Here is a 14,974-nt window from a genome sequence, read left to right as displayed (position 1 = left end):
CCACGGGCCACATATAGCCCAGTCTGTTCTTTAATCTGGCCCAAGGAACATTTTCATTTTGAGATCCCATAACATTAAAGTTATCTTAATTGGGTAATTGCCAAATTGTTTGTAGGGGAAAAAAAAAGACAAAACCCCCTCCAACAAATTCAACAACCAAAAGAATCCAGTTGCTGTGATTCAAACCTGCGGATTACCACTAATCGGATGACCGAGAATCTGCACCGACATAAATACTAAACACAATTTTTAGCAGGCACATTGATATTATTGACATTATAACCGTATGATAAAAATGACTTAGGCAATTATGCTCTTGGGCTAACAATTTGTTGCATTAATTACTACCCCACCCACCCTAAAAGTGGTTAATTCAAATGTATGAACAGCAGTTAGGCACCCGGAAAAAGGCTTATTGCCACGGTCATTAAAATCCCCCCCCGCCAATGCATTTGTATTGGGTGTCATTATACTCATATTTTTGGTATTCGTGGGCCAGCCTTGTACCTGTGGGTTCTACTGCATACATTTTTTCTTCATGTAATTTTCTCATTTAATTTGTTGATTTATTGTTCAATTATAAAATAAAAAACATTACTATAAACAGTTTTACATATAGTGCACTGAAACATTTTTAATATAATTAAATGATTAAAAATTGAATAAAAACAGCATTCATTATTTTATTAAGATATCTTACATGCACTTTTCGACTTCCTTTTATCTCATCTGTGAATAACCTAATTCATCTGTCAGCTTTAAAAATCAAACGCTGCGCAACCCAGGTAGAATGAAATGAAAGCTCTCCATTGAAATGTCATGAATTAGGTAATTAGCGTTAATATCAAATCGTTTTTTTTTTTCAAAGTGGCTGCACAAATTCAATGTTATTGTACGGTGTCACGTTGTGTGGCGATGTTACCCTCTCCCTTTTCTCCTCCATGTCACTCAGGGTGCATTTGTATCAGATAACTAGGCCGGGGACAGTGTAAACATCTGCTTCACCCCGGTGGGCTGCTGGCCGCCTGTTGAGAGCCACGACAGATGGAAAGGGAGCGTGTGGCTCAAACACTTCCCTCTTTGACTGCTCTGGCAGTTGTCGTCCCAAAATAGCCTCCGCTCCACAGCCTTATATGTGCAAGGCCTCCAGCATGCGCCCGAGGAGGTATCATGTATCTAGGCCACACAATACAAAGCCGCAAGGGCTCATTGTTGCTGCCTACCATCGGGCCTCTCCGCGCCCCGGGGACGAGGCCTCTACGCGGGTCTCGGGACAGGACGGGCACACCATGGATCTCATCCGGCTCAACCACGAGTGTCTCCTGCACCTTTTCTCCTTCCTGGATAAAGACAGTCGCAGGAGTTTGTCTCTTACCTGCGCGCCGCTGCGGGACGTCTTCCTGGACCCCCGCTTGTGGAATGTGCTCCACTTTTGCTCGCTCTCTCAGCTGAGGAGCGACAACTTTGTGCTGGGACCCTCTTTGCGTCACCTGTCCATCTGCTGGTACTCCAGCAGGGTGCTGCAGGTGTGCAATATCGAGGACTGGTTGAAGAGTTCCTTTCAGAGGGACATCTGCAGAAAGCACGACAAACTGGTCAGCAACTTCCTGGCTCGTGTCTGCCACATGTGAGTGCTTGTGTGTGTGGGATACACTTTTTGAGATTATTATTTTAGATACTTTACCCCAAAAAAAAAAAAAAAACTTCACAGCAGGTCACTAAACAAAAAGGTTACAAAAAGTATGAATGCTGCCTGACATAATGATGATCTCATCTCACTGAATGGCCGATAGCAGCGAGCGTTCACCCTCAGGCTTCTGCTTGAAAACAAAAAGGCCAGGAAAAGCCTACTAGAACAGCTGAGCTTCATTTGGGGTTAATCCGAAGCGCATTATCGTTTTTACTATTACGAGGCTTGGCAGCACGCCGTCCTCACAGACTTGAGGTTCGGAGTTCCAATTTTGGCTGTGGTGTTGTTTTTCTCAGGTTACTCCGACTACCTTTCACATTCGAAAAACATGCGTGTTAAGCCATGGGCAGACCATTTGATACCTCAGCCGAGTAGTGACCCAAACTCAACCCACATGGTAGCACAACCAATACTATCAATCACATCGTAATCATTTTTTTTTTTTAAATCATACAAAACCGCAACTGTGCCATGTACTGTGCATCATATGGAGCAGTTCAGAATATTTATATTTATTTAATAACATGATAAAAACATTGAAATAATCTTCAAATAATCATAATCACCCCAGTGATGCTATTTGTTAAAGTGAAAGTCAACCTTAAAAATTTCTTGACAGTAATTTGTTACATGTGACCTCACTAGTCTAAACATGACATTTGTGGTATACGAGTTATGAAGCATAAAAAAAAACAACTGCCGTTTTCATCATCCATCTTAGCGGCGGCTATTTTGCCACTTCAACATGACATCAATAGGGCTCAGGCAACAACCAATCAGAGCTCACCTGTTTTCTGAAGCTGCGCTGTGATTGGTTGATACCTGTGACCTGAGCAACATTGACGTCGTCTTAAATCGACAGCAAGTGGCAAAATGGCCGCCCCCTAAAATGGATAAGAACGGCTGGATTTTGCTGCTTAACTCATATTCCACTAACACAATATTAACCCGAATGCCATATTTAGACTAGTGGGGCTGCATCAAACATATTATTGTACCCCAAAAATTTGGGGGGATTGACTTCTTCTTTACATAAATATATTAATGTATGGAGATCGCTACAGATGGGTTTTACTAAGCAAATTTGTCTGGAACAATATTTACTTATTTTTTAGCGATGAAATGTACACTCCCAGACTTATTGGTACAACAGTATGTACATGGAGGCATTTTCGCCAAAGGGACCCAAAATAATATGAAAACGCAGCAGAGAAATCAATGTATTGAAGTTAGGCAAGCTTACCGAGTGGCAACATAAGATGGCTGCCGGTGGCTTCACTTTTCCTGACGCTGAGTAAATGGCATTGTTAATCCATTCATACCTAAATCCATATCTGGCCCTGTGAGGATGAAATTGAAATCTGATTGGTCCCATTGCTAATATAATTTAAATGACATTGGCTAGCAATGCTTATTCTGAAGGCCCTGAACAAATGACGTTGACTCGGGCCCCAGCCCACCTGCGACCCTAAAGAGGACAAGCGCTATTGAGCCAACTCATGGTTCACCACCAATAATTTTGATCTAAATGTACTCAGCAGGTGGATACGCAGGTTTATTGTCGCTTCCGCCATCTAAAAGAAGAGCATCTGCTTGTCACTGCGTAATAAATGACAAATCATTTTATAACGAATTAACTGAAAAGAGATAATTTCCCGCAGCACCCATGATGATCTCTCACGACAGTAGAAAAAGGGATCGAAGATTTATTTTTGAAGGAAGCAACATGCAGGTGTAATCAGCACTTAGTGACAGGGAACAAAATAATTAGCGGCAGCTCGTGCACGAGGATTAAAACAAAAAAAAAAAAAAAGCTGACACGTGATTGTGTGAAAGTTACAGTGCTGAGGTATGTCATTACCTTTCATCGACTAAGGTTGCATTTGATAGGTCACTTGGAAAAGAAAGCACATCCTGTCATGTGCGAAAGCGCAACCGGTCTGCCTTTGCAGAGGCGTAATGATGTCTCTGTGCATGTACATCCACGCACGCCGCAGACAAGTGACGCAGCTGCAAGTCAAGCGGAGGGGCAGGGCGGGGGTGGTGGCGTTGCATGAATGACCCTGTGTGGATTTCCTGTTGGGTGACATTTGAGACCCGGCCACATGAGCTGCGAAACCAGTCCGAACTGGAACTGACCACTTTGTCTGGCTGGTCTATTTTGACGTCTCGCAGCTTCACTCATGGCATACTGATAAACCCTCCCCCAAAATTGTGAGGAAAGCTTGTGCACATGACAAAAAAGTAGGAGTGCGAGAGTGGGAGGGGCGCTCAAGAGTTATATGGCCTTAGCCCCGCCCCTTGTGTGCATGCAGGTGGAGCCTACAATTGACTCTTTGTTGTTGTCAGAGGAATGAACATGTGCGTCTATCTCTGCCTGCCTTCTTCCCTCTGAGGCTGTCTCATGCCTTTTTATGGGAAAAGATGTCAAACATGTCTACTGGCTTCCTTTTAGTGCATTTCCCAACATGTTGACAACTACGTTTCTATAGTTTGTAATTGAATTAAGGGATGCCGTAGGACACAGTGAGAGGTGGCTAAAGTATTCATACTGTAGTAAAGCAGAAGTACAAATACTCATGCAAAAAAAAAACTGCTAACAGTAGAAGTACTGATTAAAATCCTGTATTAACTTAAATGTTTTGAAGTACAAAAGTAAAACTTATAATACCAGTTTTAAGACAACGTTAACCACGAATCCTTCTTGGAGCTGACAATATCAAACCATCCTCTTAACTCATTCACTGCCATAAATTCATTTTTGAAAAAGGTTATTAAAAATTTGGGGCAAGAGGCGATTATTTATTTTTTTAATTGTAATTAATCGCATGACTTCACTAGTTAACTCACAATTAATCACAATTTTTATATCGGTTCTAAATGTACAATAAAAAATTCTAGGTTTTCATACTCTTGTTAACAAAAGTGGAAAACATGTTAAACTAATTGAAATAGTTAAAATTAAGTTTTGACGTTTATAGCCGTCAATGGCAGTGAATGAGTTAAACTATATCTTGCTTCTCCAAATCTGTTCTTGGTTTACGTTCCAAAATGTTTCCCCCCGGCCTAATATGCCTAAAAAATCTTTGCTAGCCGGCGCATACTCGCCTTGTCAAGTTAGCTCACAAAGAGAGTTTAGTTAGCAGACACATCCACGAAAAAAAAAACAGTTAAGACTTATCCAAAATGTTTTCTTAACATGTTGGAAACAAACCGTTTCACCCTAAATGCCAGGAACCTTTTAGAGTTTGTCAGCATAATTTGACCAAGCATAACCAAACAGGTAATTAGCGAGATAATTGTCAGTTTGAAGTAGCATGCTTAGCGGTGGCCTTTTACATGTTTCAAAGCTCAGACAGGACTGTCCCTCTTGTTGAGATTATTTTGTTTTCATGGGATAATCATCACTTCTTTTTTTTTTACAAGAAGGAAATACTGCAGGAAGCAATTTGTGGTTCCTCAGACAGTGAAAATCTCCCTTGTCGAAAATTCACCCAAAAACTAGAAAACACAGTGGGAAGATGGTTTGCAGAGAGGAATAATAAAAAGGCTGTTAGAAAGCTGAAAACAAACGAGAGCTAAAAAAGCCATTATCAGATATTTTTAGGTTTACAGCAAAGCACATAAGCGTGATATCTTCCATCCATTTTCGGAAGCGCTTTGTCATCATTAAATAACAGGTGAGCTGAATTTTAAGGAGAGGTGGGATACACTTTGGACTGGCAAGTCACAGAGGAAACATCTAGACAAACACCCATTCACATGCACACATGGACAATTTAGACAGTGGCGGCTAGTGAAATGTGAGGGCGCCGCCCCATCACTCAGCGGAGTCACCAAGGCAAAAATAAATAATGAACATGAAATATTAAAATAAAATGTAAAAAAAAAATTATTAAAAAAAAAATATATATATATATATATATATATATATATATATACCTATTTTTGGACACATTTACGGTCTGGGGCGTGCAAATTTTAACCCAATTAATTTTGTTAAATGGTTAAACGGTGAGAGGGTCGTCATATTTGAACAGTTCTCGCTCGGTAGCGATGATCACTGCAAAATGGAGGCGGGAGTTTAAGTACCGGTAATTGACGGAAGTAGCTTAAGATATAACCTTTTGAGTAAATTGAGCCAAGATTATCCTTATATCAATATTTATCCTACAATAACGAGTAGTACCAGAAAATCTAAATGAAAAAAAAAAAGATTAAAAAAGTAAACATTTTCTATAAATAAAGAGATTGTGATTGAAATAAATGACATTAATACTATCTGTCAACGGTGGATTAGCAAATATGCAAAAGTAAATCTAATGCTTGTTTGAATGATTCCTTTGAGGCTTGATGTAGATTTTTTAAACTCTTGAGTTTGAAGAGGTGCGGTTACTTTTGGAGTGTTGCAAAAAAATAAGTCTCATCTTGTAGCCAATTTCCTTTTACAGCTTTGAGGACTATAATTAAAAGGAATACATATGCTCAAATTAAAAGGGAGTTGCCATGAGTGGGTGGATTATGTAACTAAGAATTGGTACCCCTTACACATTACACATCCCTTCCCTCTTGAACAGCCAACAGAGAGACTCTCCACTGGTTGCATTTTTAATATATATTTTGTTAATGTTATTGTCATGCTAAAACTTGATGCTGGCACATTGCTGCACGTGGATGGGGCGCTATCACATGCGCAGAGGTTACTGGGGCAGCACCCGTCACACTGGCAGTCCACTGGAATATGTTTGGCTCACATGTGGCAAAGCGGTAAGATTATGTAAGTCTTTATGTAAGCTGCATTAGCGAACGTGAACGACGTCCCTCTGCCACCAGCGTGCTCATCTCTGCCAGCCTGACGAGTGTCAAGGATGCTTTTTTTTTTTTTTTTAATTGGTTCAAAGTAAAATGACCGCTTGCCAAGCTGCAAGTCATCAGACATCCTGTTATTGTTCTGTCCGCTAAAACCGCACGCCCTTTATTTATGAAAGCCTTCTTCGATGAAACACATAGTCCCACAGGGACACGGCGCAAAGTGAAGGCAGGCTGCAAACGATCACTGTGCTTTATTGCCAAACCGATCATATTGCTGCCTCACTGAGCTCTGCTTTTGAACACGAGGGTCATCTCCAGCTATAACTCCTTCTCTATTATCTCGCTTTCTTTCAAGAGGCCTGAGGAGCAGTCGTCGGTAAATAAGCACACACGCCAAGCGGCACTGCTTACTTAGGACTAGTGACAGTCCCTCTTCAAACAAAACTAATCCCTCCCCGCTATAGCGCGTGGTGTGTAACAATGACTCACGACAGGTTTGCAGTACAGTGAATACCCGTTCACCGCGGGGAAGATTACAATACCTGCAATAGGTGAAAATCTGTAATATAGTGAGACCATATAAAAAAACTTTTTTAAACATATACTTTTGCTACACACACTTTTAACAAATTCATACTTAAAACCTACTCTGGCTATCTCACTCGCACAGTTCTTCAAATAGTGTTTATTTCTCATTCCAAAGTTAAGATGAAAAAAACAACAACAAAATTAAACATTGAACAACAAAAAGTTCAACCAAACGTCCGCTATCTTAATGCTAACAGACATGAACCTCCGCTAGCCTGATGCTAACGGAAGTGTGCGTCCAATAGCTTATTGCTAACAGACATGAGCGTCCACTAGCTTAATGCTAACAGACATGAGCGTCCACTAGCTAAATGCTAAGAGAAATGAGCGTCCACTAGCTTAATGCTAACAGACATGAGCGTCCACTAGCTTAATGCTAACAGACATGAACGTCCACTAGCTTAATGCTAACAGACATGAAGGTCCACAAGCTTAATGCTAACAGACATGAACGTCCACAAGCTTAATGCTTACAGACATGAACGTCCACTAGCTTAATGCTAACAGACATGAACGTCCACTAGCTTAATGTTAACAGAAATGAACGTCCACTAGCTTAATGCTAACAGACATGAACGTCCACTAGCTTAATGCTAACAGACATGAAGGTCCACAAGCTTAATGCTAACAGACATGAACGTCCACAAGCTTAATGCTTACAGACATGAACGTCCACTAGCTTAATGTTAACAGACATGAACGTCCACTAGCTTAATGCTAACAGACATGAACGTCCACTAGCTTAATGCTAACAGACATGAACGTCCACTAGCTTAACGCTAACAGACATGAACGTCCACTAGCTTAATGCTAACAGACATGAACGTCCACTAGCTTAATGCTAACAGACATGAACGTCCACAAGCTTAATGCTTACAGACATGAACGTCCACTAGCTTAATGCTAACAGACATGAACGTCCACTAGCTTAATGTTAACAGAAATGAACGTCCACTAGCTTAATGCTAACAGACATGAACGTCCACTAGCTTAATGCTAACAGACATGAAGGTCCACAAGCTTAATGCTAACAGACATGAACGTCCACAAGCTTAATGCTTACAGACATGAACGTCCACTAGCTTAATGCTAACAGACATGAACGTCCACTAGCTTAATGTTAACAGACATGAACGTCCACTAGCTTAATGCTAACAGACATGAACGTCCACTAGCTTAATGCTAACAGACATGAACGTCCACTAGCTTAACGCTAACAGACATGAACGTCCACTAGCTTAATGCTAACAGACATGAACGTCCACTAGCTTAATGCTAACAGACATGAGCTTCCACTAGCTTAATGCTAACAGACATGAGCATCCACAAGCTTAATGCAAAAAAAGAAAGAAAAGATTGCTTAAAAATGCACTAAAGTTGGGGACAGTAACTGAGCAATTTCCTCATGTGTGCTGCAGGTGCCCTAACCTGCTATCTTTGAAGCTATCCGGCTGCGGACACATCACGGATCAGGACGTGATCATCTTGCTGCAGAGGTGCAGGAAGCTGCGTCGCCTGCACTTGGAGAACTGCGTCCGCATCACAGACCGCATCCTGGATGGGGCGGCGGCTCACGGCGCCAGCCTGGAGGAGGTCAAGGTGGACTTCTGCAGGAACATCACACAAGAGGGGCTTAAGGTCATGCGAGAGAGGAGGCCTGAGCTGAGGCTGACCGCGGAGAGAAGCGCAGGCATGATCCCAGATAGTAAGCCTGAGGAGAAGATGCCGCTCAGGAGAACCTTGCAGAAACTATTGGAAATCTCCTGATAGTAGAACCTTTCCCAAGGACTATATATTATTTATTCAACGTGTGATTTTTTTATAGGGTTTGTCTTGACTTTGTGTTTTTCTACCTTCATTTCCTTGCTTTATACTGTAGTCCCATTTTACGAAATCGTACTGCGAATAATGAAAAACAATAAAATTTAGGTTCCGAATAATAAAAAGTAATTGGCACCTGTTATACATTATTAACATTTTTAATTACTTATTTCATATATTAACTATGTTGAAATGTTTTATAGATGTGTAGAGTAGGTGAAATAGTGTTGAACTCAGTATAATTTGACCTTAACCTAAGCTGGTACCTTGTTTTGTCTTAAATTCCTTCTTTGTGTCCTTCATGAGAACAGATTCTGCTTTGAGAGAGCACACACACACACACACACATTCTCTGTTCGCACCATCACTCACGGACACTCTAAATCCAGTTCAATTTGTTTGTGAGATATTGTTTTGTGAAAAAAGTACGAAAAGTACCCTGAGAGTATATTTTGTCTAAAAGACAACACAGCTGCGAACTGTGTACAAAAATTCCATTATGTAACATATTGTGTGAGAACCAATCTGTTTTACTTATTCATGATGGGAGGAGAAATAGGTGTTCTCCTACTGATTTGGATTCTATAAAAGCTGTATTCCACAAAAGAGGGGGCACACGCGCACCCTGGAATTCCACCTTTTATGTGATGTTCAGTGTTGTGTGACCGGAGATTCTCTGTAATAAATCATCCTTGCAAGGAGTTTTTCTCACAAGAAGTCTATCTTCAATTTTTTGGAACACGCAAAAGAGGACAAATAATTAGCCTCTATCACACCCCACAATTAAAAACAAAATAATTCAAAATGACCCTTCAAATTAAATGTCTCACAGGGGATTGGATTTCAAAGATATCTACCCAAAGTAACAGGTAAAAGCAATTACTACTTTCCTATTAGACAGGTCTTCGGTGCAAACTTGTGACATATTAGGGTGTTTATTACTTTATTAATTACTGTACAAGCAACACTACACACTTCACTAACAAGTTGGATATAAAATTGGCCTGGCTGGCACTGTCAAAGAGGGAGTGGTTTAAAAGCATTGTTGATATTGTGTTTGGGTTGATGATAATAAAAATAAGATTTTTGTAGGATAAATGATCTGAACTCTTGCATATAAAATGCTGCCCTGAGTTGAAATGTAATGTTGGCCTTAAGCTACCTTCACATATACTAACTGACCTTTCGCAAAAGCCCCGACCCCCTTAGTTGGTACTTGATGGTATATCTATGAAATGATGAACAGTTTAATGTCAAATGAAACACATCTTTCTCACATTTCATGTCCAATTTTAAGGTTGTTATAGATTTAAAAAAAAATAGGGAGAATACGTAAACTCCACACAGGAATGAAACCGTGATTTCAAGCAAAACCTCTCATCTGTGAGACAGACATGTAGCAGACACCGGGCCTATCGAGAACAGCATGTTTGAATCTAAACGTTTGACCCACCAGCTTGAGCAAATTAAGAGCGCTTTGAGGGTTCCAGGTGGATGCGGGCCCAGCAACCGAAACAGACGAGTGCACGTTTGGCGTGTAGCAACACGAAGGCATCAAAAGCATCACTACAGCCCGTGTTTCCGCTCGGGGCTTCTTTTTTACGACTCTTATGATTCCAAAAGAAGGCGAGTCTGGAAAGACCTGTTGGCGCATCTGTGTTCTTCGACAAGCGCCGCAGACTGAAACATTTTCGTCACCTCACCTCACCCACACTGACACGTCGCGCTGCGTGTCTGCTCACTTACACGGCTCCTTCTGTAGTCGCTAATATGCATGCACGGCTGGCCTCCGCGCTAAAAAGTGTCGCAAAGGACACAAGGCAAGTTTGTTGCTGCGAAGAGTGGCTACTTTGTTGGATATCATTTGATTAATTAATGGGACAAAGCCACACTGTGACTATAACAACTGTTTTTTGTGCGTGAATTGTCTCGAACAATAGACAAAAGTGTCACAGACAGCTGTGTGGGGTTGCGATGAAGCCACCACTGATAGTTTGTGAGTAATACAAGTGTATAAACATACGAGCAACAAGATTATGGTTCAGAATGGTGTAGAAATCGTACAAAAATACAAAAATAATTATTATTTTATCTTATATTCTCTTCATTAAGCTAGTGGACGTTCATGTCTGTTAGCATTAAGCATCAACGGTGAATAAATGGAAAAATACAGTGTAGGCCATCTTAGGTTCCTTAAAGCAGTCGTTCCCAAACCTGGTGCCGTGAGCTGTGCACAAAATAATTTCAATAATAATTTAAATAATGTAATGTAATAAATAATGTACGGGCTATTCGGTCCCTGTACGACCGATGTCAGAGTCTGGTCCGCATTGCCGGCAGTAAGTCAAATTTTTTTCCTGTGAGGGTTGGACTCCGCCAAGGTTGCCCTTTGTCACCGATTCTGTTCATAACTTTTATGGACAGAATTTCTAGGCGTAGCCGAGGCGTTGAGGTGGTCCAGTTTGGTGGCCTCAGCATTGCATCTCTGCTTTTTGCAGATGATGTGGTGCTGTTGGCTTCTTCAAGCCGTGATCTCCAGCTCTCACTAGAGCGGTTCGCAGCCGAGTGTGAAGCGGTTGGGATGAGGATCAGCACCTCCAAATCCGAGACCATGGTCCTCAGTCGGAAAAGGGTGGAGTGCCCTCTCCGGGTCGGGGATGAGATCCTGCCCCAAGTGGAGGAGTTTAAGTATCTTGGGGTCTTGTTCACGAGTGAGGGCAGGATGGAGCGGGAGATCGGCAGGCGGATCGGTGCAGCGTCTGCAGTGATGCGGACGCTGTATCGGTCCGTTGTAGTGAAGAAGGAGCTGAGCCGAAAGGCAAAGCTCTCGATTTACCGGTCGATCTACGTTCCTGCCCTCACCTATGGTCACGAGCTGTGGGTCGTGACCGAAAGAACAAGATCCCGGATACAAGCGGCCGAAATGAGTTTCCTCCGCAGGGTAGCCGGGCTCTCCCTTAGAGATAGGGTGAGAAGCTCGGTCATCCGGGAGGGACTCAGCGTCGAGCCGCTACTCCTCCACGTTGAGAGGAACCAGTTGAGGTGGCTCGGGCATCTGGTTCGGATGCCTCCTGGACGCCTCCCTGGGGAGGTGCTCCGGGCATGTCCTGCCGGCGGGAGGCCCCGGGGACGACCCAGGACACGCTGGAGAGATTATGTCTCTCGGCTGTCCTGGGAACGCCTTGGGGTCTCGTCGGAGGAGCTGGCTGAAGTGGCTGGGGAAAGGGAAGTCTGGGCTTCCCTGCTAAAGCTGCTGCCCCCGTGACCCGACCCCGGATAAGCGGAAGAAGACGGACGGACGGACGGATTTAAATAATGTAAGTGTATAGTAACAGTAAAACAAACATAAGAAACCAATTACTCTTAGCTATCTTGGCTTCGCTCAATGTTTGACATATAAATCTGTTTACTAGAGGAATAAACTGCTTTTTCGGGGTGGCATGGCTCAGTGCAAGCCAGAGGTTGTGGGTTCGATCTCTGGCCCTTGTGACCATGTCAAAGTGTCCTTGAGCAAGACAATGAACAACATCATCAGTAGGTGAATGCTAAGTCGGTGTGAAGCGCTTTGAACGAACGCTAAATAGATGGAGAAGTGCTATAGGCTACAAATGAAAGACTGTTTACTTATTTTGAGAATATTTCCAACAATAATGGGAATAATGCCATATTTTTGGAATTACCTTGTAAAAAATATGATCTTCTTCCCACAGTTATAGACTTTGATGTTAATATCTCAATCTTACAACATTGTTTTTTGGAAAACGTTATCTCGAAAAATACATCTATTTTTGTAAATATTACACCTTTTTTTCTTGTAAATGCTACAACTTTATTCGCTTAACTTGATTATTTCTTATTTTGTTTAGGGGTAGATTGACAGGGATTAAGCTGAACATCAAACAAGAACAACTTGGTAGTTATGGCTAAAAAAAAAAATTCTCCTTTTATTAAGTTTAATAAATTTTGTTCACTTCCGCACCATTATTTTGCTGGATTTCTAATTTATGTGTAATTTCTTATTAAAATGAACCACTTGATATGAATCATCTTGCTTTTGGGGAGGTCCCGTCATACGTTACAAACATAGTACTTGGCAAAAAGAACAAAGTGACAAATCGATAAATAAAACATACATGAATAATATACAGTCAACAATGTAATAAAACATAATTAAAAGACAGACAGTAAGGAAAACTAGTAAGGCAAATCAAAGCAAAAATCAGACACCAAGTTTACTATCGTGTGATTTAGAGCCTCTGAACATCTGCAGAGTGTCTTTGAAGACATCACCTGCAGACAGACCTCTGGAATAAATCCTTCCGTATCACGAGTAGAGAAATCTCTTCATAAACCTACCATGCAAGGACTCTCGGCTTTTAAGCCCGGAAGAGCTTTTACATCAACAGACTGATTTATGAGTGTTATAATTCATTCATTTAGAGTGGAACGGGACATTTACGCCCCATTTTCTACAGAAGGTGAAGAAAAATGATGGCGTTTTTGGCCACTTGCTTACATTACATTGGTGTTATGCAGCCTGGAAATGGGTTTCGTAAACACAACTCGTTTCTTAGGTTGTGAACATGGCATGCTTGAATGTTTGGTTTTTCCACTTGCACGAGTATGTGACAACCAAAACAAACGAACCGCTACATTTGTGCTGCTCAAGAATAATGAGTTTGACAACACTTCGACAGCAAATATACAAATATATGTTGACAGGCGGTAGGGTAGGCACACTACAGCAATTTCCCCCTCATTATTGCAGGTTGGGGGCGGGGCGACGGCATGGGAAAAACGTAACAGGCCATGGATGCCTTTAGCATGTTATGGTACAAGGGATGCAGTGAATTCGTTCGAGACAGGAAACTAATAGTAGGAGCAACCGTATAAGCCAACACGTGGCCCCCGTGCTGACTCTGGAGTTTGGCCAAGGTGGAGCAACAAACTTGCTCCAAGCTGCCTGGTGGCCATGATTCATCTGTAGAAAGCCTTGACAGAACTTGACAAACATGAGAACGTGACAGGCCGGGAAGGAACGTACTGGAATAGTACAAAATTAGATTATTAGGTGGGTTATCAAGATTCCTGAAAAAACACATAACCGATGTCCATAAAACTTTGTGGATGGGGAGAGCCCGTGAAATATTCCAGCAGATGCAGGTAAAGGTTTGGAATGACAAAATTATTTTCCCTATTCATATTTCATTGTTTCCAATGCGTGAATGGAAAATCCACCTCAAAATCAGACTACAGACGCTCCCCTACTTACGAACATTCGAGTTACGAACAACGGTACATACGAACATTTCTGCGCGTACAGTATGTCGAAAAATGTTCGGAAAGAGATGCTGTAAGTTAGATTTTGTATTGCGCGTAGTGCTTCTTTCCGCCGCTAATACCAACGCTTGGCGCTGTGAGAGCTCATTGGAGGCTCAGCAACGTGTCGAGGAGGAGGAGGAAGAAACGCCCGGTCCCCATGAAGGAGGAAATAACTTTTGAAGCCGATTCCAGCGACGACGAAGAATCTCTCATGATATAAAATCCTCCTCTTCCTCCTCCTCCATCATCTCCTTAAGCATCGAGTACATCTTCCAAAAGTAAGTTAAACTTCATTTTATTTATCTTATTACGTACATGTACATACTGTGTGTGTCTCTCTCTCTCTCTCTCTAACATACGTAGTACAGTACAGTACTGTACGTATTCTCTCCATTTTATTAAAAGTTTTTTTCAGTACAAACCAATGCAGGTTACTTGTACAAGCCTTAAACATACTTATATAAACCTTCAATATACTTATATAGGCTTTAAACATAAATTATAATACAAAATATAGCACTGATGCAACTTACGAACAAATTCTCCTTACGAACGATCGTCCGGAACGTAACTCGTTCGTAAGGTGGGGAGCGTCTGTAGTGTCATCCTCGATCAAACAGGAAGTAACCTGCTAGCTTCCAAATGGTTGACAAATGCACACAAATTTGATGTCCCACCTGTTCTATTTTGTACACTTTTTTTGGGGTGTTTGGCCTTGGCAGAGGTCCCTTATCTTATTGC

At 41.6% G+C, this 14,974-nt stretch overlaps 2 protein-coding genes across 3 annotated transcripts in view; one reads left to right on the top strand and one right to left on the bottom strand.

Annotated features, from left to right (window-relative positions):
* The first annotated feature begins 1,133 nt into the window (after positions 1-1,133).
* Positions 1,134-9,542, top strand: fbxl22 (F-box and leucine-rich repeat protein 22). The gene is made up of 2 exons (XM_077568441.1): positions 1,134-1,627; positions 8,509-9,542. Exons 1-2 carry the CDS (start codon positions 1,134-1,136, stop codon positions 8,855-8,857), a joined length of 843 nt encoding a protein of 280 aa, XP_077424567.1. The 3' UTR covers positions 8,858-9,542.
* The window catches only part of LOC144053705 (uncharacterized), a 51,831-nt gene continuing 45,409 nt past the window's right edge, over positions 8,553-14,974 (bottom strand). For both annotated transcript variants that reach the window (XM_077568442.1, XM_077568443.1), the window contains one exon: positions 8,553-8,697. In XM_077568442.1, the coding sequence (XP_077424568.1) occupies positions 8,662-8,697 (36 nt within the window). In that variant the 3' untranslated portion in view covers positions 8,553-8,661. The remainder of the gene's footprint in view (positions 8,698-14,974) is intronic.

This window comes from Vanacampus margaritifer, chromosome 6 (assembly GCF_051991255.1).
Source record: "Vanacampus margaritifer isolate UIUO_Vmar chromosome 6, RoL_Vmar_1.0, whole genome shotgun sequence".
Classification (NCBI taxonomy): domain Eukaryota; kingdom Metazoa; phylum Chordata; class Actinopteri; order Syngnathiformes; family Syngnathidae; genus Vanacampus; species Vanacampus margaritifer.
Note: the sequence above shows the minus strand (reverse complement) of the source record. Positions and strands in the feature narration are given on the sequence as shown.

What these genes read in the sequence shown, in the direction of transcription:
- fbxl22 (XM_077568441.1), top strand. Translation starts at nt 1,134, where the DNA reads ATGTGCAAGGCCTCCAGCATGCGCCCGAGGAGGTATCATGTATCTAGG. An exon ending in CTGGCTCGTGTCTGCCACAT is followed by an intron (nt 1,628 to 8,508) that starts GTGAGTGCTTGT and finishes TGTGTGCTGCAG; the next exon opens with GTGCCCTAACCTGCTATCTT.